Here is a 25,728-nt window from a genome sequence, read left to right as displayed (position 1 = left end):
AAAAGCAGCTTACTCATGCTGGCCATGTGACCTGGAAAAAACTGTCTGCGGACAAACATCGGCTCCCTCAGCCAGTAAAACGAGAGGAGCACTGCAACCCCAGAGTCATTCGTGACAGGACTTTACTGTCAGGGGTCCTTTACCATTACCTTTTTAAAATGCTTTTAAATATACAGTGGTACCTTGGGTTACATATGCTTCAGGTTACAAATTCCGCTAACCCAGAAATAACGCTTCAGGTTAAGAACTTTGCTTCAGGATAAGAACAGAAATCGTGCTCTGGCGGCGCGGCGGCAGCGGGAGATCCCATTAGCTAAAGTGGGTGCTTCAGGTTAAGAACATTTTCAGGTTAAGAAAGGACCTCCGGAACAAATTAAGTACTTAACCAGAGGTACCACTGTATAGATAAAATGTTGGTGGGTTTTCATGAAAACTTTTCAAACCATTTCTAACTGGTGGCAAGATTGGAAATCTCAAAAACTGAGTAAAACCAAAATTGCCAGATATGCCTACGTCTACAGATAGGCTGGTTCTGTCACTGGCCACCCAGCTTGGAACTGAGTCAGCATTCAGGAATGGGAGTTATGTCCTAACCCTTTGGTCACTGCACACACATTTCCAACTCCCCCCAATGTCTTGCAAAGTACCAGTATTTTGTGCAGTACAGAAGACCGTAGTGATCCAAGAGCAGTGAGTCAAGGATTTCTAGCTTTCAAAATTCATGAGTTAAAAGCCACGACTACATCAGTAAAGATGAAGTATGATTTAATACAGCATGAGGCAACTGTAGAAACGGTGCTGGAATAGTTGCTGCTTGAAGAAGAAAAAAGAATTTAACAAAGCATCAAATAAAATAAGTCAGAATGCTGAAGTCCAGCAAGTTGAGACAGAGCTGAAAAAGTGGTTATGTTATCAGTCCTTAACCCCATTTGTGTATCATTGTGAAGTAAGACATGTTTCTCAGGGGGTTCTTCAGGCTGAAAATATTTACAGCCACAGCTGGAATGCATCATAACTGGTCATCCTATTTTGCATGACTCATCCAATAGTGACTCTCACTTCGTGTTGCCCTTTAAACAATAAAAATATTATGTAAATGCCTTCTCCCTTCTCTGGATATTTTGGAGGGCAATTCAGGTTAAAGGCTGTTAGGTGAAAATGCCAAAGTACATTCTCATTTATTTGACATATAACAACTAGTGTGTATATTACATTTTCTCCATTGTCATAATCATCCCGGCCTGAAAGAGAAGTGTTATGTATTGAAATTCTCACCCTAGGCCACTAGGGGTGTGTGTGTATATAGTTCATTCTGCTGCAGTTCTCACTCAGGCTCACACATGCAAATGAGGGATTGAAAGTGACGTTCTTGGATTGGGTAACTACAGAAAGTTGTTACTGTTGCTTGTAGCTGAGTTCTATATAAGCAGGCTGCTGAGCCCTTCAGTTCAGTTCTGTTCCAGCCTGAGAATAAAAAGAGCTGCTTGGAGAATCACTGTGTCGTCTGCTATGTCCACCCACTATTTAATAAGAAGCACAAGTAAAACTTGTGTCACAGTACTGAGTGTTATGAAAGTATTCTCACCCACTGTAAAAAAAATTTACAGGTGTACATTGTAGTGTAGCGACAACCCAGAGTCTTTGCATGCCCCTCACAAAAGCATATGTGTGAGAAAGGATGAGGTTAGTCTAACTCTGTAAAGATTCTGCCAGTCTTCCAAACAGTGTCTTATTCAGATGCTGTGGCTTAGCTGTGTGCGATCTCTTTGAGCACAGCCTAGTCTCCATCTCTTCTCTCTGCTTGTAATAAAGCCTGCTGCAGGCCCACATTGAGATCCCCCTGCCACTGGCTGTCTGCAGCCCTGTTAATATGCCAGTTACCTCACCAATACCTCTGTGAAGCCTGAATTCTGTAAGGAAGTTTCAGCAGGCAGGAGAGAGATCTGTCCTGATGTTGCAGCTTTATGAAAAGGGATTCTGTTCCTGAGTGGGAATAGGAATCAGAAGGAGATGTGAAGACCTCCATCTTTGTGTTGTAGCAACTGCCAGTGCTTCCTTCTATGTCTTTGGCTGGCTTGATAACCTGCTGTGGCCCCAAAGGTGGGTGTGGTGTTGATTAGTTGATGCTTTGCCCCATAGGAATAAGCTGTGTGCCACCTGGTTCAGCAGGAGGTGAGATTGTGCCTATGACTTTGAACACAGGCAAGGCGGCTTGGCTTGGCTCTTCAGATCTGAGGCAGTGAGACGGAGGAATAACTTGTAGAGCGCATCTAATATTCTTTTTCTGCTTCCACGAACATCTGTGCCTTCGCTTTGTTTTTTCAGGCAGGGCAAATCTTTGAAAAGGGAGGGTCTGCCTAGAGTTAGTGAGGCATTAAAGCAAGAATGGCAACCCATAAGGCAAATGCACAATGCGATGGAGCCAGAAAGATGCTATCCTTAATACGGTGGAACCTCTGGTTACGTACTGTCCTCCAACCCGGAAGTAGGTGCTCCTGGAAGCGAACTTTGCCCCGGGATGGGAGCGGAAGCCGCGCGCCGGAGGCCCCATTAGTAAAAGCGCCCCTCAGGTTAAGAACAGTTTTGACTTAAGAATGGAGCTCCGGAACAAATTAAGTTCTTAACTGGAGGTACATTTTTGTATATTACTTTCAAGAACACCCGCCAGACAACAGAAAGATCTCTCCCATTCCTTTGGTCCATGTTCAGCAAGGCATGGGGCTGATCCTTGAGAAAGTTGAGGAGCAAAGATTGGGTCCTTTTGGAGTTTGTGACCTACCCAACTATTGAAAATCTGGAGTTTTGGGGTCAATTATTCACTATGGAGCGGGGACGGGTCTTTCTGGACGTGTGAGTCTTATTAGAGCTTTATTCCTTTGTACTATTGTTTATTTCCTACACGTTCCTGTCTTCTATTCCATTTACTTTGCTAAGTTTGAAGTTGAAGGGACATGACCTCAGTTGAAGATGACTAACTGGTTTCCTGAATCATGACTTTAACCTTTGGAGGAAGATGTCATTGTCTATGTAGAACCCAATTCTTTCTTGTAGGAGGTGATAATTAATCCTTGCTGGCAACACAGGATTAATGTGCTGATCTTTGCAGTAAGTACTGGGAAGTCGGGATATTTACTCATACCTCCCAGGTCACGTTTGAAGTGAGGACTAAGTACTAGGGTAAGGATAGTTCATAATAGGAATCTCCTTTTATATCAAGTTATGCCAACTGCTCTGATGTCACGATCTACGGGAATTAACCATGTGAAAAGTCCAGATTGCCACATATTGTTGCAGCATGGAAAAGCTGCCATTCCCAGACTCTCTAATAGCCTAAGTTGTTAGATGCTTTCATGCCCCATTAAGAATGTGTTTAAATCTCTTCCATTGAAAGAAATCCATTTAACTTTGGATGAATTGTGCCTATTATAACCAGAGTGTTCCTACTGGCTCACTCCCAGTACTTTGTATAGTATCTTCACACACACACACACACAAACTTGCTTCTCGGTTGTAAGTCTTTTCTTTCTTTTGACAACCAGACTGAAAGGCATGTTTGATCACATACTAAACAGCTCTGCCAAGAAAATAAACAATATGTGCCTGTGTGACTCTGGTCATACATTGCTGGTTGCTATATGCATTCAAAATAACACAGAATAGCCTGTTAGAGAAAGGAATCATGGAATCAATAAGAAGTATTATTTTTTGTGTGTGCACTGCCTGACATAAGGAAAAACAAAGCAGAGAAGAGAGTGTCAATATTTATGGAAATACCAAAGCTAAGGAGGGGACCTCCTAACACAGCTTTGTAATGCTTTAGAAAGAATGGACCAATTTTGAAAAAGTGTTGATCACAAATAAACCAACCAAACAAAAAATAAATAAATAGTTGAATCCAACCATTCGGAGTAGACCTACTGAAATAAACCTTGCTGAGAATTTTAGTGGGAGAATATTGTTGTGCTCATGTCTTACTTGTGGTTCAGGATCTGCCAATTTTGGTTTTCATTTCTCTTTTTTCCATTATTGATTTCAGTTCTCCACATTTTGCAGCCATTTGTACTAAACACACACACACACCATGAAAATTCATCAGCATTTTAACTCAAATTTCTCCTAATAAATAATTTTTATATGCAACTTTTCCTAACGTACACATTTTTGCAAGCAACCTTTCCTTATATAAAGCATGTCTGTAAGTTATTTTTTACAAATGTATTCATTTTTATGCACACTTTCCCCTAATATCTGCATTTTGTGAACATTGCTTGGTTGGAGAACTGCATTGCAAAATTCACAGAAGTGCAAATTTTGAAACAAGATAGATTCAGCTTTAAATGGCTACTGAACTGAATTTATCCTCCCTTGCTGCTTGTGGGTTTTCCACATGCATCTGGTTGGCCACTGTGGTAACAGAACACAGAATTAAATAGGTCTTTAACTTGATCCAGCAGAGCATTTATATTTTTTTCTATAGCACTCTTTGGCTGCCTAACATCCATACCTATGTCCTTGCCATAGCTGTCAACTTTCCCTTTTTTTGCGGGAAATTCCCTTATTCCAGCGCCGTTTCCCACTGCAAGAAAAAGGAAGGTTGACAGCTATGGTCCTTGCCTGCACCTTCTCCCTATTTACATGGTGATATTTGAAGCTGAAAACATACATATTTGCTATATTGCCTTTTAGCTCATGATAGCCAGAGTTCACCCATAGCATTGATGTCTGAACATCTTCTCTCATGACCTTCATTTCAGAACTTTTCCACGGCCATTGGACCTCCCAGCTTCTGTGATGTCCTGTCCAGATGTACAAAGCATCCTGGGCAGTAGCAGGTAAGGGCACACAAGAATGCTTGATGGCAAGTCTTCGTATTTGTGTGAAGGAACATCTGAACTACTTTTGCAAACTATTGCAGTAGCACTGGGGTTCTTTGCGGCTAGCTAGAATGACATTCAAAGGAACTCTGCTGATGATGCCATCACCACTTCAGTCAGGTTCAGTCTCTACCAGAAGTTTTGCTGGAACACCTTTCCTGCAAGCCTGATGCTTCCACATCATGTCATGCCTGCCAGCCATCACAAGATTTCTCCACTATCCTATCCCAGCCGCAAACATTTCTTGATCTCTGCCAGAGAGAAATAAAAACAAGCAATGAGCTACCAATAATTCTGGAATTCCTTCACCCTTCTCTTTCTGTACATTTCACTGTTGTACTCAGTGGATGCCCTAAAGGGTTTATTTGTAGCACCCCGAGACTTATTTTAGCTCAGGTCCTGCCAAACCAGTACTGTTTACAACGGTTTCTGCCCAGTGTGCATAGAAAGTTACTGACATTGCAGCTGAGCCAGTTCAACTAGTTGTACTGACTCCATCTTCAGAATACCTGCCTTGCCTTTGAAAATAACCTTTAAAGTGTGCTATATGGCGGGGACTTTCTGAGTCCCAGAATGCACTGGAATGAAAGGAATGAATGGGTCATTTATTAGTTATCGTGTTGCTTCTTGTGTGCTTTTTGCAGAAGCATCTGTTAGACTACCAGTGAAAAGAGGCTGAATGAATTGTTAGGGCCGAGTTCATTCACCTACTGTTGTGTATCTATTTCATTTTCATTTTATATTCTGGTTCTCAGGAATATGTGATAACAAGAGAGCAAGCACTAATTAAGCCACCATGCAATGACAATATGAAAGTGCGTACAGTGGTACCTCAGGTTACATATGCTTCAGGTTACAGACGCTTCAGGTTACATACTCCGCTAACCCAGAAATTACGCTTCAGGTTAAGAACAGAAATTGTGCTCTGGCGGCGCAGCAGCAGCGGGAGGTCCCATTAGCTAAAGTGGTGCTTCAGGTTAAGAACAGTTTCAGGTTAAGAACGGACCTCTGGAATGAATTAAGTTCTTAACCTGAGGTACCACTGTAATTCAAATTTTGAAAGCAACCGATAACATTAGACTAGTTGGTGCATTAAGGCAACAACCACAGTATAATCAGAACGAAAACAACATCACAAATTTGAGTAGGCCAGTTAAAATTGCTCTGAATTTTTTTGGGGGGGGGCGGAGAACCATGGATATGTTACACAATACATGACACAATCAAGCCTGGTTTTGATCTTGCTCTACCCTAAGCCATATCGATATGAGAATTGGAATAATTGTGATATAAACCTCATGAGGTGTTGCATATAATTTCATTCCCTCATGCCACCAAACCTTCTGTCCTTATATTGTCAGGACCAGATGATAAAAGAGAAGAGTGAGGACAGAGGGCATGATGATACGGAACTTCATTCCCTTTCTTTCTCAATGAGTTTCCAGCACATTGAAGTTTTATAAAACCCAAATCCATGCCACCAATATCTTAGACTGAACACCTTACTCTTTGAGGCTGTGCTAATGCGAAAGGTTTTAAACCCATGCCTGAGACACTGAGCACAAATGGCTTTTGAGCGTCTCTCCTTGCTTCAAGCAATTTGTGCCTGAATAATAATACAAGGAAGGGCCCAAAACAGCCCTGCACAATCTCCCTCCTGGATTATTTCCAAGTACAAGAAGACAGTCACTAAAGAAGTGCTGAATGCATCAGGGTGGTCCTCCTTCACAGCTAGAATTCAGCAGGATGCTCAAATTTCTTTCCCCAAGCAATAAAAGGTTTTTGTTTTTGTTTTTTAATTTTTAATTTGTCGCCTAGATCAAAGCCAGCGCACTAGTGCTACTTCAGCCTATTCTCAGCCCTCTAGTCTTGAGCCAGAAAATGGTTTCTTGCAACTTCACAAAGAAATCATTGCTCTTCAATGAAAGCCACACCTTTGTGTGTGTGCTTTTTGTTTGTTTTTTGGCAAGCAGGGCTTCTTTCAGCTCAGATGCTTGGCATGTTTTGAATTCATGATTTGAGATGAGTTGCAGTTTCCCTGCACACCCACATCAGCCATATCACAGGCACATTTGACGGCCAAAGCTGAAAAGGTGCTTAAGAAAATATTTCTTGTACCAATCTTTGCTGGACACGATCCAGCTGGAAGGAGGAAACAAATAACCACAGGGGGTTTGCTCACAATACCTTGCAGAGAGGAACCTGAGGTAAGCTCCAACCCAGAGCTACTTCGGTATATACAACATTGTATGTAAAGTGCCAACAAATGTTTATTTCGGTGCAACTATGCGGAGGGCAGGGAAGTTGAGAGCCGATCAAGAAATTTACAGCAAAAGCAACATGGCGGTGTAGTGATAGCTCTGGTTATCTATGGGAAAGGATTGGAAAGTGTAATTTCATTCATTCATTCCTTCTTTATTAAGTGTCTATCCTGCCCTTCCTCACAAAGAAGCCCAGGGTGGCAAAGAACAGGTGACAAAGCAATAAAAACATATTAAAAACAATTCCAATACGGATGTAGACTGGTAAGGATCTCAATTTAAAAGGCATTTTGAAAGAGGAAGGTTTTCAGTAGACATCCAAAAGACAACAGAGATGCCACCTTTCTAATATTGAAGAGGGGATTCCAAAGGGAGGTGGCAAAACCCTAAAGACACAAATCTTAGTGGAATACCCCTCTCTATTTACAGGCAAGTGGGGCATATGTTTTGTTGAATAATGAATGGTTTAAATAAATATTTTTTTCACAATTTGATCTTAACCTGGTGCAAATCGAAATCTTTTTTTTTCTTTAGGAATTGATTGGGAAATTTCCCTTTTGTCGAAAGGAATCAGTGGTAGATCTAAATAGCGAGGGTGCAGAATGGATTGGACAGCAGCCACACAGATGGACCGCCTGATCCTTTGTGCTAGCAAATGAGCAAAGCTACTTTTGATGTAGTAACTACGGGCTCACATGTTATTTCCCCAGATGTAGATTGCATTTTGGGTAGGGAATTGCAGTGTACGAAATGTCTGTCAGAAATGGTGTGAATAGAACTGGGTATGCCGCTGCTTGTACAGAAGCACATTCTTCAGAATACCAGGGTGGGGTCTCCCACTCCTTTCCTCTGGGCTTTTTTTTACTCATTCAGTCCTAAACTGGTTTTTCTAGTCTTTTTTTTTTTTTAAGACAAGTTTCCATCTCGGCTCTTGATCACCTGCAGCTCAGGGAGGAGCCACCCAGGTTCTGCTTTTAACAACCTGCAGACTTTCTCATCCTCTCCTGTCATACCATCTCCACAGACAACCGCAGGCAGAGGCAGCTGCTGGAACGCACCCACCCCTTTCTTCAGCAGACTTCCAAACAGCAAGAGAGAGGGGAGCTTCAGCCGCCGCCAAGATGTTCAAAGGGGTGGGCAAAGGCTCGCCAAGCAGAAGCTCCCCGAGCAAAGGGTCCCCGATCAAGCAGCCCAAGTAAGTAGTTTAAAAGTCTGTGTTTTTTGCAGTAGTGGGGAGAGCACCATGGACGCCAAGAGGCCACCTCTGAACTGGCAAAGTGTCTTACAAGTAAAGGGGGGGGGGAATGAACATTGTTTGCCTAAGGGAAGGTCCAAAAGAATAAGTGGCCTGTGAGCAGTTGCCTGTATTCACTCACCTGGTTGGGAGTAAACATTGAACTCTGTGGTAGAAGAAGAGGAGTTTGGATTTGATATCCCGCTTTATTACTACCTGAAGGAATCTCAAAGCAGCTAACATTCTCCTTTCCCTTCCTCCCCCACAACAAACACTCTGTGAGGTGAGTGGGGCTGAGAGACTTCAAAGAAGTGTGACTAGCCCAAGGTCACCCAGCAGCTGCATGTGGAGGAGCGGAGACGCGAACCTGGTTCACCAGATTATGAGTCTACCACTCCTACCACTACACCACACTGGCTTTTTTTTCTTTTGAGCAGACACACCAAGTGTTCTGCTGTAAAAGCTATACTGGCTTCTCATCTCCACAGCAGGCTTCCTCTTCCTCAGCCTGGCAAATGCTTCTGAATATCTGTGTACAAGTGGGAAGATGAAAATCCCTATTTATTGAGGCTAGTTATGGAAAATATGGCTTGGCTTGGGAGCATACCTAAAAGCTCAACATCTGGTGGTATTCCCAGCACAAGTGACCCACAGTCTTTTGAGACATCTCTGTCTCCTATTGCGACAATTTCCAGGGGGTGGGGATGGGAATTGTCTCAATAGGAGACCGAGATGTCTCAAAGTGTCTGAAAGTGCCACAAGACTTATTGTTGCTCTAGCTCTGTTACCCTGCTTGATCTTTTTTCTTCCTGTAGTGGGATGGAAATTGTGGTGCTCTCTTGCATCCCACTGCCATTAGGATTCTTAAAAGACAAGGTAGCCTTCAAAGGGGCATAGCTGCCATTGCTCCGTGGTGACCAAGCATAGGAGGCTGACGGCTAAACATTTTCCATTGGCTGCCAGATTTCCCTTCTCCCTCTTGGAAGGGTGTGATTCCTCTTGCAGGTATAATGCATACAAGGCACCGTTCAAGGCAGTGAAACACCTAACTGGCCAAAGCAGGAGAGCCCAATAAGTCAAGTTAGCAGAGGGTAGAATAATATTGGATAAGGAGAAGTTCATACACCCCAATTATCCTTGTTTGTTAAGGGCAGTGCTTTTTTCAGGAGGTTCTCAAGGGTGCACAATACTGGCACCTCTCCTGCTTCTTGTTTTTGTTAAAAAATTACCCTGGTTAAAGGTAATCTGTTTTCTTGTCCATGTCTGTGGACTGCCTCTGTTTTGATAAATTTTTACCTTTTGCAGATGCCTTTTTTGAATGTTTATGTGAGTTGCTAGAATAGTAATTCTTCAGGGTTCAGAGTGGGGAAGGGATGCATCTTTTCCATCAGGGGCAACCTGTGGTAAATGCCTGTGCAACAGACATTAAGGTATGCAGGCTGCCATTTTGCACTGGCTGCAAAATGGTCCATTCCCTCCATTCCTTCACTTTCTACTCCAATGTGGTGCCCTCCAGATGTTATGGGACACCAGCTTCCATCAGCTTCAGCCAGCAACGCTAATGGTCATGGGTAATGGGACATGCAGTCCAGCAACAACTGAAGAGCAACCTGTTGTCTATCCTTCTTGCAATCTTAGCAACCCTCTTAACAAACCATTTTTAATTCCTAACCATTGATGTGCTGAATATCTTGTAGTCCAGGGATACTGTTGGCACAGATCGGTGGGAGTAGTAAAACAAAGCTCTGGCTTCATGCAATTCCCTTTCCTTCAGAGGCAGATGGAGTCTTTAGGCTCCATTCAAAGCTAGCTTAATTTAAGAACAATCTTCTCTGTTGGCTGCTTACTCTCTTCCCCTTATATGCCCCATCGGGATTTTGTTGCTGAGCGGCTGCTGCCATTTGAAAAGTTTGTACATGCTGCAGGTTAGTAGCATGAGTGTGATGATTTTCCCAGGGAGGTATCTGCTGGTAATATTGTCTTAGGGACTGATTTATGTCCTTTTTTAGTTTGTCTTCCTCCTGATTGGATTGTGCACATGGTGTAGGCCAGAGAATGGTCTGAGGGCACACAATGTTGTCACACTGTTAAAGCAAAGTGGGCCTCAGACTGATCTGCTAACTCTCTGTCTTGGCTTTCCAAAAGAGAATATACATGAAAGAAATCTGAAACCATCGTGGTAATTCTGTGCATGCCACAACCGAGCTGTACTAAGAGTGTTTGAGGTACCATAATGCAATAATTCAGATTATGCATAGTTTGCCTTATGGAGAGTTTAATCCACATGGCTAGGGGTGGGGGATGCCTGAATGTTTGGAGGAGTCCTGCGAATAGCTGCAGTAGGGAATAAATATGCCTCATTGATAGGAGGCCATGGGAAGCTGCCTTATAATGAGTCAGACCGTTGTTCCCTCCATTCCAATAGTGTTTGCTACAACTGGCAGTAGCTCTTCAGGGTCTTCTTCATCTCCCTGGAACTTGATCATTTCCTACAAAATGGAAATGCCAGAGATTGAACCCGGGACATTCTGCATGCAAAACTAGGGATGTAAGGAGGCAGCAATTTCCTTTCCATCCCATCCTCAGTTAGTCACATTCAGCACCATTCCCATTCCACTACAGTTCGGCTTCATATATTTTCTATGCCCAAAACATAGGCAATGAATTAAACAGTCAGTTTCTGTACATTTCAATGGAAGGGAATCATTAAAAAAAACAACGTAGAGAATAATGTAACCATTAACGTAACATTTTCAGACTTGGGGGGGGGGGCAATGATGAAGAATGTTGCTTGTATTCATTTGTGTGATTTCTGATCCTGACCATCAATGAACATTCAGATTGAGAGAATTTCCCATCCTGTTTCTCTTTCTGTTGAAATTCTCTGACATCCCTATGCAAAACCCATGGTCAGCTGTTTAATTATCTAACCACTCCTCATAAGAAGCCATGGAAATGTTATCAGTTTGCATCATTTATAGATGTCATAATCAGTATTTCTGAATGTGGTGCTTTTACCCTAGCAGGCGTCACTCATACTTATTCTAGCAGTTGAGGCACAGACCCATGGTGTTCCACTGAGTTGTGGTGTGACCCTTTAAAGACAAATGCTGTCTCGTGAAAAAAATCTATATACTCCAGGCTTGAGTCTATTTGAACTGATAGGGAGACAAATATTGCTGATGGCTAGATTTTTTCTATCAACTCAATGCACACTGGAATCATTGTTCATTCATTTGTAAACTTTTAATTTTCTTCATAGATAATTGCTAAGAATACAATAAAATCTTCTTGGCTTTGGTTTTGTCGTCAGCTTGACTTTTAAAATTAGCTTTGTATGCCCAAAGCAAAAAATAAACAGCCAAGACAGGTTGATGTTTTAGACGGTTGGCGTTTGATAGGAATCCAAAACCAAATGATTTTGCTAGTTCAAAAAGTCAAGGCAGTATGTCCAAGATCTGCCTAATGCTTAGTAACTTCCAAATGCCTCATAAATATTAACTCAATTAAGCCTGTCCTTATTTTTCCCAATTTGACAGGCTATTCTTGATGATAGCCAATGTCAGTCATACTCTTGAGTATGACTTAATTGGACATCACCCATAGCTAACTGAGACAAGTTGAATCACTGTGCCCTGTCATGGCTCCTTGACTGCTTGATCTTTTCGCCTAAGAGTAATAAGAAACGAATGCTGTCATTTATAGGAACTGAGGCCTCTAATAATCTTCCAGCTCCTGGCACAATTGCTACCACATTCAGTTTGTGGAGCTTGTATTTTATTAATGTCACCAAGGCTGTATACACATCCGTAGCCTATGCAACTTTTCAAATCCAAACTCTTCTCTTCTTCTTCTTCTTCTTTTCTGCCTAATAACCTTTTGGTGCATTGCAAACTTCCACCGTCACCTGAATGCAAAAGTGATTGCATTGGCAGCTAGCATGGAGGAGCTTGTTTGTGATTCTTAAAGCTGTTATGAGGTGGGGATGAGAATAAACACAGATTTGGACACATGAACAATTATTGTGCAGGTGACCTGTTGTGGGCTGGGGTGTGATGCTGGCAGATTATGGCTATTGTTGTTTCCAGTGGTTTGACATCACCCCTGAAGGCATACTCCATTGTCTCTCGAGACAGATGTATGCCAGCTTTTATCGTGGCACTGAAAAGTGATGACACACATACAAATTCTTATGAGTTGTCATCATTTCTGAATCCAGTTGACAGCTATTTCTGGACCTCTTCCCTTTTTCAGTACAGATTAAACCTGAATGAATGAGAGCAAGAAAGTTAGGAGGCTCATTGGTGTGCAGAAGTTGTTAGTAAGTTGTATTGCTTTAGAAGCTAATTGATTTTTATTTATTTTTAAGGGGGAATTTCTAGGTTCACTAGTGAAGACAGCATCAGGGCTGCTTGCACACACACACACACACACACACACATATATATATATATATATATATATATATATATATATATATGGCATGGTCTAACAGAAGATGTTCAACCCAACTATTTTGTTTTCCTGGGGAGAGTATCAGAATAACTAAATAATGAAATAAAGGCGCTATATGAATTTCCAGGGCAGATGAACAAATTAAACATCCACAGGTCAAGGAATCTAGGTGAAATATACACCTAGTTCTTAAACTCAGTTCTTAACTCAGAAAATGAAATTGATGTTCTATTGAAAAATCAAGTAGTTCCAGCTGTCAGCTAGCTAGCTCCTCTTTGGATGTCACAAGTGTGGCAAGCCAGTCCCTTCCACTAGGGACTTCAGAGTATATTTTATCTTTTTATTTTAGTAGCCACCTTATGTTTTTCTGTTGAGAAAAAAAGTACAGTAGAGAAACTATTAATAAAGCAGAATGACAAGCCCAGAATTTGGCATAGAAAACAACATAGTATAAATGGATGTCATCTAGACCTTGAATTTTGGTCTGTATCAGAGAGTATTTATGAAGCTTCTTTACCATTATAAAAGAGTATCACATACTTAATTTTAAAAATCCTGATCAGAAGCAGAATGTTAATTGAGAGAGAGAGAGAGTGCATAGGTAGCATTCCATTAACTAAAGATACCATATTTTTCTGTGTATACAGCAACCCCTATTTTTTTGTACCCTAAATTAAGAAATCAGTATTTTTTGGTTGCCAAAGTTGTTGAGCTTTTCTGCGGCAATCTTGAAGCTGTTGATTGCCCTGCCAAAAACCTTGTATAAGAAGACCCCCCCCCATTTTTTACTCAAAAAATTAAGGGGGGGAACCATTGTCTTTTATACACAGAAAAATATGGCAAGTAAGAAAAGCCAAGATACTTCCTAAATTATACACAAAGATCTGTGGGGTGGTAGTTTCAGAAATGCAGGTAACTGCTGACCTATCCTGGATAATCTCCAAGCACGCTTAATAAAGCCAATTAGAGAGAATCGCCAGTGAATTACCATGAAGACAGTTACACAGAGGCAAGCACAGAATATTTATTTGTTCTGGAGAAAATTGTTTACCAGGGTTAGCATTTAACAATCATACTGCGCTCATGCCTCTTAAGAAGTCAAGGCAATGATGAACATGATTAAAAGGTTCACTTTGAAGAAAAACCTTTGATATAAGCTTGGTGGTGGATAAATTTGCTCCATAGGTTTTGCCAAGGCTGTGAATCTAGGAAGGTAGGTGGTTGTTGGGATAACTTTAGTATGTGTGGGAACATCTTTTGTGGTGTTCTCTCATGTGCAGAGGGCAGCATGAGGTTTGAGCAGCCACCCCTACCCACAGCAGAGTGACCTTCATGAACCTTCCCTGGCATGAGCCTGGATCAAGCCTGCCATGTTAAATCTCCCATAATGCCCCAGAGCATTTGACATAGCACTGTTGAATAACATTCTCTGGGGCACTTTGGGAAATGTTGGGCAGGAAGCCCAAAACAGGAGGCAGAGTCAAAAACAGTGCGCCCTGAAAGGGTCTAGATGCTGTCACCAGTCCTGAGCATTTCTAAACAAGCATCACATGGCAAAATGCAAACAGACAACAGGGAAGAGTTCCATGAGCCACAAGCTTCTTGTTCCAGCTGATATTTGGTTCTTGGGTTAGTTTGTTTTATCAGAAAGGTGGGTCACCAAAACACCTTGAGTTTCAATACTTTGTGGTTTCTTGCCATACATATCATACCATAAATTGCAAAGTATGAGCAAAGCTGCCTGATACATTGAGTTTCCCTTGACTAGGCCTGTTGGCCAAGGTGCAGAAAGAGAACTCAGAAAAGCAAATACCTTTCTAGGGCTGTCTCAACATGTCGGGGAGGCTGCATGGGTAATGACTAATATTCCTTCTCGTTTGGCAGAAAGCAACAGTTGAAGTTCTGGGTGGTGTCCAAGTGTTTGCCGTCAATGGCTCCTCCTCATTCCAGGGATGGGGAGCCAGTGGGGCGTCAGCAAGAGGCAAGCAACTTGTGCAATTGACATGAGAAAGGTTAAACCAGTTTCTGTATTCAAACTGGTAGGACTAGTGATCTCTGAGGAAAACAGGAGCCTGGTTATATGTGGGCCCTCTCTCACCAAACATCACCACCCACCTTCTTCAACAGTGACAGAGAATAAAGTTGTGCACAGGAGCAATTGGTTGCATCCAGTTGTGTGTGCGGAACAACTTCTGCTCGTGTAACAAAATGTCTCCTCCCTTTCCTCTCCCCACACCCCACAGCAGATTTGGAGGCAGAGCAAAGAGGAGGAGAGGGAGTGGGAGTTCTGTTGGGCTCATGGAAGTCATTGCATGTGCTCAGTGACTTAGCTTAGATTCAATCTGACATATATCACTGTTTTGAGTGCTAAGAAAATGTGACATTCCTGAAACAGAAAAGCCCCCTTGAAAGGATCTAGATTGATTGATTGATTGATTGATCTGTCTATCATCTATCCATATAATAATTAAGTATTTCTATAGCAGCCCATCAATAAAAATTCCCTGGGCATCCTACAAACAAGACAAGATTAAGATTACAGCATGTAATAATTTTTTAAATCCCACAAGAAAACAACACCTCATTTTCTTTACAGTAACTGTTTGCAATAATAGCACGAACATTTTACAGCCTACCCTAAATTACACTAGGCCACAATTGTCCAAGCTTAATTTAAAAGGAAAATTACTAAAGTGGAAGAGAGAGAGAGATGATCCACCATAAGAAGTAAGGATGACTCAACATGCATAATCACTCTTTTTCTCTCCATTCCACTTTACTAATTTATTCTAGCCTTTGTTGCTGCTCTAGAAAAGCAGGATTAACAGATCAGAGAGCCTAAATTGAAACTAAACTTGAAGGCCACTCAACATTTTAACTGAAGTAGTACAGAGCCCTTCATTGACTTCTCCAAGGCACCTAAAGTTTTAGAACTCTAATTTCTTCTTTCGCCATTGATTAATGCTAGCAGTAATGATAGGGTGTGTCTGAAGACATAGGATTTGTGTAAACTGAATACTTCTGATGGTACATACCTCTGACATTTTTCTGCAACAAAGGGCAGCTGTTTCTCAGACATTCATTACATCAGCTCATTTTTATTGCTACGCTTTCCTGCATGCACACACTCTTTATTTTCTGTTGATTAATCTGAAATAAGCCAGTTTTTTTTTTTTTTTACTTTGGCTTGCAATCCCACAGCACAGTAGACAAAAAGCATGTGCTTAGATGCATATACATGTGTCACAGAGCCTTGACCAATTGCTAGCTTCAGGGTGAATTGATACTATCTTTAGCCTCAGATACTTCTTTTCAAAGTTTATGCTGCCATTTTTAATCTGTGCATGCTAAATACATAGCACTGTGTGTTAGCAGGGATGGGGGAGAATTTTGTTGAAGTTTGCATTTTAAGGAGAAACTGCTTTATTCATACTACTTGAACAAATACGCGAACCAAAACACAGCTAACCTTTGAAAAGTTGCACTTCTATGAATTTTACAATGCCATTCTCCAGCAAAAATTTGTACAGAAATGCATATACACAAAAATGTGTATATTAGTGAAGATCACATACAAGAAATACATAAAATTTGGGGAAATCGCTTACAAGAATTTGTATATTGGATGCATTTATATACAAATTATATATATATACTGGTGGAAATGTATAAAATGCATACAAATTTTCATGTGGATTTGTGGGTGGGTGGGTGTAAAATTGTGTCAACTGTATTTAAGGTTGGAAAATGAGTTTTCCTTTCCAGTTGTTGTTTTTTAAAACATAAAATAGCCTCCAGGTATTCACTGAATAATATTTACCAAATATACTTGCAACCAGCATTCAGTTGTGACCAGCAGTTATATTTTGCAGCATTGATATGCAACACAGTGCAGTGCTAGTTACCAGCGTGGGCAGCTGATATGTAATAGTACAATGACTATCAAGCTTCCTACCTTCAAGGAACACTTGCCACTTTGGCACCTGCCAAGGAACCTCTGTGTGCCACAACATTCTTGTGGAGGAACCCTGAAAATGATTCTGGTGCATGTTATCGGGTTCATACACGTTCAGTTCACTCACAAGGGCAATGTTGAGTTCCACAATAACACATTGTGTGCCCGTATAACATACTCATTCTCTTGTGGTTGTTGAAGTAACATCAGTTGTTATTCTCACAGAAGAGTATTGCTAAACTCTCTGTCCATGACACAGTGTGGAGACTAGAGACAGGAAGAGCTGACGGTTAATGATATCAAAGGGGAGCTGTTCTCCCTTTTGATTTCAATCATGGGGTGGTAAAAAGTCAGGTTTGAAATCACCTTCAATCCCAATATTCAGGGGCTGATGGGGGAGAATCAGGCATCAAGACATGGCTCAGGAATGGGGTTTAAAGTGAAGGAATAGGGGACAGTTGAAGTGAGCTTCCCAGAAGAGAGTTTGAAAACCACTGGTTGTGATATTTGACAGTATTTGATAGTTGGCATGCAATAGTATTTATTGTTCAAAAGCAGTCATGTAATGGTATTTTTTAACTTGTAAAATTTGAATGGTATGTATATACAGTAGTATATTTGTAAATAATGATTTCCATTCAAAGTGTGAATACAAATCTTTGGTAACCAAAAATATATTTAGTAGGTTCATATATATATATATATATATATATATATATAGGACGATAGATGCTTCTGATAGATAACAAGTATCTCTTCTCAGAGACAAATACCGTATTTTCCGGCATATAAGACGACTGGGCGTATAAGACGACCCCCAACTTTTCCAGTTAAAATATAGAGTTTGAGATATACTCGACCGCAGATTCTCCACCCAGTGTATAAGACGACCCCTGACTTTTGAGAAGATTTTCCTGGATTAAAAAGTACTCTTATACGCCAGAATATACAGTAGTTTTATTTTCCATTAGAATGACTCCCTACAATATTATAGTCTGCAATGTCATTCACTGCAGTTTTTATACTTTACTCATTACTGAGGGGAGAAAGAAACCAACTATTGCTCTTTTCAACATATAATGTAACACACCCTAGGTGGTTCTCAAGTAGTCACTAGGAAGACATCAGTGGGTCAAACGAACATTGTGTCTGGATTGTCGGGCTGTTGACAATCCACAATATTAATTTGTGGTTATAGGAGTGTATGGAGAAGGCAATTTATCAGCCTGGGCTGGTGGAGAATTGTGGAGAAGGATTGTTGGACAGAACTAGAAAGACTTGTGAAGAAGAAACAGTCGACTGAAGTTGCAGGACATTAGCAACTTTGGACTTTGGATGTGGAATGACTTTGAAAGCTGAAAACCCTCTCTAGGCTCATAGAGAGACACTTTCTTGTAGCAACCGTGTATAATATGTATACAGTGTGCTTTGTGTTTACCAAGTGAAACAACCTCTGCTACATTTTGTCTGCTGTGGGAAGCTTAATCGCTTTGCTGAACTTCTGACTGTGTGCAGTCACCCAGAAGATTACTGGGCACAAACACTCCAAAATGCATGTCTCACTTGCACATTATGGCAGCAATAAAGTTAGGCACTATTTCTCAACAGCAGACTTGGATCTGTTTCATTCCTATTGGCCTGGGAGGGTCTCCTTGTGAGCTGGAGGTGCAGCAGGGCTTTGTTGAGGCTGCTCAGCTGATACACAGAGAAGCCACTAGGACTCCCCATTTACATGCATTTTATTTGGGGGGGGGGTCCAGAAGGTAAGTGGAGGGTCACCAGTATTTAGCAATTACATAATGATTAATCGGGCCATGACTCAAATGAAAACTTACTACTGTAATTTGTATGCACCTGATTTCTCTGTTCTTGTCCTCAGATCCTCAAGCACAAATGACTTGGCTGTGCTCATCTCTCGCATGCAAAAAAATGCTGACCAGGTGGAAAAGGACATCCTTGAAACACAAAACAAACTTAAGCAGGTAAATTTGGGAGGTTGATATGAGACCCACGCTATGTGCTAGAGATGAAGGGGTGTTGGAGAAAGCCCTAAATAGAGCATTAAAACCCTAAAGATTCAGATGCATATGTATATGCACACCCAATGTCTAGGTGGTGTACCAGAGATTATTCCATCTTTTTGTCTCCAACCCAATGCCTTCAGGAAGCATCATCTGTTTGTTGTTCCCTCAGCATGCTAAGTCAATCCTTCACGAATTTGTCTCACCTGTTGTTGTTTTGAATCCTCTAAGCTACAGGCTAACAGTGTATATTTTGGCAGTGATTTCTGTAAATTAATGAGTATGCACTGCCTGACGCAAAACACTTTCCTCAAGTTTGTGAAAATACCGAGAACTGCCTGTTTGTACTCAATAATAAGATTTGGCTTCATGATTCACAGCCACTTCTTACCATCTCCGATGGATAATGGCATTTTGTGCACCAACACTTTTTTTTATTACAGGACAGCAGTTACCGCCAGCAGAACAAGCCTTTTGAGTTCCAGCAGGAGAATGCCAAAAACCTGAAAGAGGCCGAGGTGCTACTGAAGGACCTCTTCCTGGATGTGGACAAAGTCAAACGTCTGAAGCACCCTCAGGCTTTGGAAATTGAAAAAGAGTGAGCTTGTAGTGCTTCTATTCGTTTGCAACCCTTCTGAACTAAATTTAATTAAGTGCATGGTGACTAGGGATGAGGCACAAATTAGATTCAGTTTGCATTTTAAGGTGAATCTTCCAAATCTGCACCTTCCAAAACAATGTACAGACCAAAATTCAACCATGCCTGGACAGCTCAGTTGGTTAGTGTGTGGTGCTGATAATCCCAAGGTTGCAGGTTCGATACCCATTTGGAACACCTGTATATTCCTGCATTGCAGGGGGTTGGACTAGATAGTCCTCAGGATCCCTTCCAACTTTACAATTCTATTATTCAAAATTTGCACTTCTCCAAATTTTGCAGTGTGGTTCCCCAACCCAAGATATGTGTACAAAAGTGCATGTACTAAGGTAAAGTTGCTCAGAAATGCATAAAGCAGCAGAGAAAATAATTAGGGGAAATGTAAATATATGGGGAAATATGCTTTAGAAAGATATAGGTATATTAGGCAAATGTGTATACAAAAATGTATATTAGGAGGAATCTGCACTAAAATGGAAGTCTGATAAACTTAAATTGACAGATTCTCCCATCCCTAATGGTGACCCATGTGGCTGACTGACATCAATAGGTGATAAACTCCAGACCAAACCTTTCAGGTCATTCAGTGTGGTCCTGGTCAAATCTTCCTTAGGTTGGGGGACCCACCGTAATTTCTAACAGAGAAACTTCCTTATTTCTTGCAAAGCATCAAGCAACTGCACGGCCGAGTGACACACCAATGTGCCGAATATCGAGATCTGTATGAAAAGTTTACACTTCCTGAAGCTGGTTCCAAAGTGGACTGGGGGAAAATTCTAGAACAAAAGCAGGTAAAGGTTGCTAACTGGATACACTGGTATTTGATTTGAGCAATTAGATTTGCTAATGAAAGTGAACATTAATTCCACTAAGGAAAACAAAAGGCTTATGATTCAATAAGTCTGGTTATGCTCATGAGGCTTTTATTTTTAATTATTAAATGTCTATACCGCCTTTCATCCAAAGATTCACAGGGCAGTTAACAATATAAAAACACAAAAATACATAACCTAGTAACAAACAAAACAATAGCCTTCCCTGCATGGTTTAAAAGCCCATATGGTTTAACCAAATGCTACTTTTGGCCAACTCTCCCTTCCCATCCACAATCACAGAGCTTTTGTGAAGTTTCCCAAAGTTCTAGGAATAGTTAACTGAGCTACCTAGGAGGCTGCTTCAGGAAGGAAGAAGCCTTGCTGCTTTTGTGTGGAGCAGTTCTGATTGTGTGATGCTTTGCATCGAAGCTAATTCACCCAGGACTTTCTAAGCATCATAACTCATGGGTTGACATGGTCCATGATGCTGATTTGCCCATGGTCAAGTGCATGTTATCTGAAGCAACCCGCAACTATCCTCTCACTTACCTGCTCACCAGGTTCATGAAAAAGCACTAAAGTCTGCTTCACTACAAGCAAAACCTCTGTGTAGATTGAGCCTACCATATGAATCAGGTCTTCACTGCTAAGCAAATCGGAATGGCCCTGGCTCAACCATTCAAGACCATCTTCAGATATGGCCCAGTATACAACTTGATGGGAATTGAGCCTGGTCATCATGATAATCATGGTAGCTATGGTATGGATCTCAGCCTTAGGCCCTCTTGTCACTGCCATCATTGAAGGATCTATAGCAGAAGGGGGTTTGTTTGGATTGTTAAATGCAGTTTCTTTGCAGTAAACCTGAGAGAGATTTTTTTTTTAATGTTGCAAATATCTTAAAGCAACCCAGAAGATGCACCTGCTTTAATAGTGCCTTTGAAATAAATGCCCCAGGCTTGTAGTCAAGAAGAACCAGCACCTGTTTTGCTACTGAACAGTAATGTCTGAAAAACATACCCTTTGCCACAGACCTGGGGACTCTGCTTTCAACTACTGGCACTAGAACTGAGGTTTTAGAATGGAGAGTTGCCTTGTCACCAGTACAGCTCTTTGGTGTCCAGGTGGGCAGGGCATAAATAATAATACTTGGTTGATAATGTTGTTGTAGATGATTATGATGATCTTCCAGCAGATGAGGCAGGCCTCCTTAGTGCACAACCGACTGCCTTCTTCCTCCCTGACTCAGGGGAAGTCAGATTCCCTGTTTGGATGCTGATCCAGTCTATGCTTCCCTCCACATCTCCTATTTACTTTATGGGCCCCTAATAAAGTCTGTGAGGAAGACAATACACACACATATTTCTCTTCTCTGGTGTCCTAGCTATGGCCAGAGTAATGGCTGGAGGCATTTGCACTGCAGAGCTAAAATATATTTTGGCTGCTGCCAACCACACTGTTGTCTTGGATGTAAGCATACTCAGCTGTTTCTTCTCTGCATGAACCTTAATTCTCATCCTGTCCTGCTTCCTTGTAAAATCAGCAACTAAGGCTGTGTACACACTGTACCTTTAAAGCACATTTAAGCATGTTTCTCCCATAAAAGAATTATATGCACTGTAGTTTACCCCTCAGTTACAATTCCCAGTAAGCCTTAACAAACTGCAGTGCCCAGAATTCTTTGAGAGGGGGAAATGTGGTTTAAATGTGTTTTAAAGGTATAGTGTGTACACAGCCTAAGGTCCTCCTGAATCAAAGGGATCTCCTCTGTCTAAAAAGCTTAATGGCAGAAAGAAGTTTATCGGGGGGGGGGGGCAGTTTTACCAATAATGGTTTTGTGCTGGTAAAACCACCAGGCCTTTTGAAACTGTCCTGAGAACCTCTGCCTCCTGTTTTCTCCTGCTCTGTTGTTCTGGTGCTCAGTAACCTCCAACATCACAAGGTAAGGTGGTCCTGATTGCTGGCAGCTACCACGAGGAACAGATCTTGGCGTAGGAGGTTAGAGGAATGGACTGGTCTTTCTCAGTTGGGTAACCCTTAAAGTGCTCTTATTGGCTTTGTTGCAGAAAGAAATCGATGCAGGGAAATATGGACCTACTATGCCAGAGCTGGAGAAACAGGTAGCAGAACACAACATCCTTCAGAAGGAGATAGAAGCATATGGACTCCAGATCAAGAACCTTAATAGTCTGGTAAAATAGCATATTTCATCTACCTTTCCAACTCTGTTGCTAGACCCCATTGTGTGTGCCCCCAGAATGTGTTCAGTAGGGTTTCCTCAACCCTGTAGTACAGATTCCGAGGATGTATAGAGTATTGCAGATACTAATATTGTGCAGCTGGAAGCAACTGGATGCATAAAACCCGACTCCTTTTGAAATGAAACATGGTCCAGACCCATTAGATATTATTCAAAACTTTACTTGCAGAACTTTCTTCAAAACAGAGCAAAACCATCAATGATACATCCAAGTACAGTGGTACCTCAGGTTACAAATGCTTCGGGTTACAAACACTTCAGGTTACAAACACTTCAGGTTACAAACTCGGTTAACCCGGAAGTAGTACCTCAGGTTGCAAACTTTGTCCCAGGATGAGAATGGAAATCGTGCGGTGGCAGCGGGAGGGCCCCATTAGCGAAAGTGCGCCTCAGGTTAAGAACGGTTTCGGAGCTCCAGAACGAATTAAGTTCGTAACCAGAGGTACCACTGTAATTCCAGGCGATATCTTGCGCTGTCCAGCACAGGCTCAGCATCTTAGAAATAAAAGGTCTATAAAATCTCAACAGTTAAAAATAATGAAGTTTTGAGCTGATGCTGAAAAGATAACAGATGAAAGATGCTTAAACAAACATAGCTTTGGTCCTTCCAGAAATTATGGTATTTCTTTTTGTTTTTAAGGTATTTTACTGTTTTATTGCATTGATTTTATTCTGCAAACCACATTTTTTATTTTTATATGAAAGCCAATCAATAAATGCTTCATTGATTAATTAAGTAATTAACACTGTAGGTGTGAAATGGACTTCTGGGGGGGAGTATTATACATTTGGGACATAATGTGATTATGTGGCCTGTTTTAGGACATTGTACCTCAGCTGCCCTATTACTGAACTGTGGGATAATAACACCCTACAGAAGCAGACTGAGCCTTAATTACCTTAGTAAAGTAAAATTGCTAATTGATAGTGATGACTAATTGGTAGCCAAAAGTAAAGGCCGACTTAGTCAGCTAATTGATAGCTTTCTGCTGACATTCTTTAAACAGAACGCTATGAGTAGTTTGCTTTGAAAGCATGAAACAAAACCAGCATCACTTTTCTGAATTTGATTCAAATTAAAATTATAAACACTGAATTAGTACACATAGAATACCAGCACTTTGAACTAAACTTGTTAGCATCAATTTATTTAAAAAGCCAGAAGACTCTACTTGAATCCAATTTGTATAAATTAAGTCTTCACTGACTTTCCTACAGTACATGTATTGGGCCCTGACAATTGCCTGCAATAAGACAAGGCCTGCTTTTTAAACAAAACTTTCTATAGTCTGTGAAATTATTTTTTAAAACTTATAATCAATTACTTTGTTAATGTTCTCTCTCTCTCTCCCACCCCCCCCCCCTGTCCTCCTTACCAAACAAATAGGAAGCAGAAGATTTCAGGAGCCGGCACAAGAAATTGCTGGTAAGAATCTTTTCCAATATGTCTAGAATATAATTTATTGTGTTAATCCATAGACCACAACATCACTTTTTCTCTCTGAGGTACGGTAACTTACTTTCCCTTAAAAACAACAACAACGAACGGATTATTAAAGAGATTATTAAAGGGTGGCGCTGTGGTCTAAACCACTGAGCCTAGGGCTTGCCAATCAGAAGGTCAGTGGTTCGAATCCTCGCGACGGGGTGAGCTCCCACTCAGCTGCCCAAACGGTCCGCCCACTGCCTTCCCCCTAGCTGTAGGGCAGCTGAGTGGGGAGGCGGCAGGCAAACTCTGGAGGCCCTGCAGTGCCCTCTGCCCCTATGGGCGCCCCACTCTCCCCCTCCCCCTGGGCGTGCAGCCCCAGGCACCCGAGTGGCTTCCTCCACTGCTGGGCATCCCTAGGCTCCTCTGCACCCTTGGCAAGGAGCTATATTGGGACCTTCAAAGTCGGGAGGGACCATGGACCAGACACTCAAAAAGTTTGCTGTTTGTTGTCTTTCACACTGTGCCGGTGACTTCCTCTGCAGCCATCAGGATTGGGTCTGCTCTACTCTGTCTCCCTTCCTCCTCCTCCTCCTCCTCCATCATCTGTCTGCCTGCTTCCTGCCTCCCTTCCTCCGCTTGCTGCTTTCCCTTCTGCCTGCTCCCTCTATCCCTTCTTTTTCCATCCTCCTGCAACTCTCACCCAATGTCTCCATATTTCTTTCCTCTGAGCCATGCTGGGTGCTCTGCTCACACTTCTAATAGTGCTGCTGGCCAACTGGGGAGGGGTCCCCACAGGGCTGCTGTGAAGGCCCACACCAACAACAGGATTCCTCCTCTGAGACGCCCAGAGGAGCTTGTGCCCCTCGTTCAGCCACCCAAGAGCTGCGGAGGAATGGCCTGGGGAATGGGCAGGTGGCCTCCTAGCCAGTTTGGTGTAGTGGTTAAGAGCGGCAGACTCGTAATCTGGGGAACCGGGTTCGTTTCTGCACTCCTCCACATGCAGCTGCTGGGTGACCTTGGGCTAGTCACACTTCTCTGAAGTCTCTCAGCCCCACTCACCTCACAGAGTGTTTGTTGTGGGGGAGGAAGGGAAAGGAGAATGTTAGCCGCTTTGAGACTCCTTCGGGTAGTGAAAAGCGGGATATCAAATCCAAACTCTTCTCCAAGGCAGAGTGGAGAGGTGCAATTTTTGCACACATACTTGGGCCTGCAACCTTGGAGGTGCCAACCTGGTCAACCCCTAGGTACGCTCCTACAAAGCTGAAGTTGGTTACTAGTTCCCAGTACCTTATTTACAGTTCCTGGTTCCTTGCATAAAGGAAGCACTGAATGTGTAATTGGAAGCGTGAGGAAAATAAAAGCATTTGAATGCGCTGGGTGCAGTATTTAAATTCTGCCCATCCACACAATGGTTTACAGAACCTAGGGGCCCACTTCAAGCAACCAAACAGGCCACATGACTCACCGAGCACAAACACCTTCATTTCAGTCACCCATCCCCACAGTAGCCAGTGTCTCTGTGTGGCAGTTTTTGGACTGAGGTTTTGAGGCTGGATGCAAGGAGAGATCCAGGTTCATATGATAAACATTCAGCGGTAGCCTTTGTCTTTCATTCTAAAGTACTTCATGGAGTTGTGGTAGTGTCAAATTATATTATGAGGAGGGAGAATTGAAATGCACCACTTCCCCTAAAATGGACTGTAGGCATTCTAAGTTAAAATTGCCGCCAAGAGGCATTGAAATCTCCTCTCTCTCTCCAAATGGAC

General features: G+C 41.9%; 1 protein-coding gene across 1 annotated transcript in view; it reads left to right on the top strand.

Annotated features, from left to right (window-relative positions):
* The first annotated feature begins 4,750 nt into the window (after positions 1–4,750).
* EVPL (envoplakin) overlaps positions 4,751–25,728 on the top strand; it is a 41,712-nt gene continuing 20,734 nt past the window's right edge. Inside the window, exons 1-7 of the mRNA XM_033139351.1 lie at positions 4,751–4,832; positions 8,160–8,330; positions 18,659–18,761; positions 19,244–19,398; positions 20,126–20,249; positions 22,340–22,465; positions 23,921–23,959. Coding sequence (XP_032995242.1) covers positions 4,792–4,832; positions 8,160–8,330; positions 18,659–18,761; positions 19,244–19,398; positions 20,126–20,249; positions 22,340–22,465; positions 23,921–23,959 — 759 coding nt within the window. The 5' untranslated portion in view covers positions 4,751–4,791. The remainder of the gene's footprint in view (positions 4,833–8,159; positions 8,331–18,658; positions 18,762–19,243; positions 19,399–20,125; positions 20,250–22,339; positions 22,466–23,920; positions 23,960–25,728) is intronic.

Source organism: Lacerta agilis, chromosome 2 (assembly GCF_009819535.1).
Source record: "Lacerta agilis isolate rLacAgi1 chromosome 2, rLacAgi1.pri, whole genome shotgun sequence".
Lineage (NCBI taxonomy): Eukaryota > Metazoa > Chordata > Lepidosauria > Squamata > Lacertidae > Lacerta > Lacerta agilis.
This window is presented reverse-complemented; position numbering and strand designations above follow the sequence as displayed.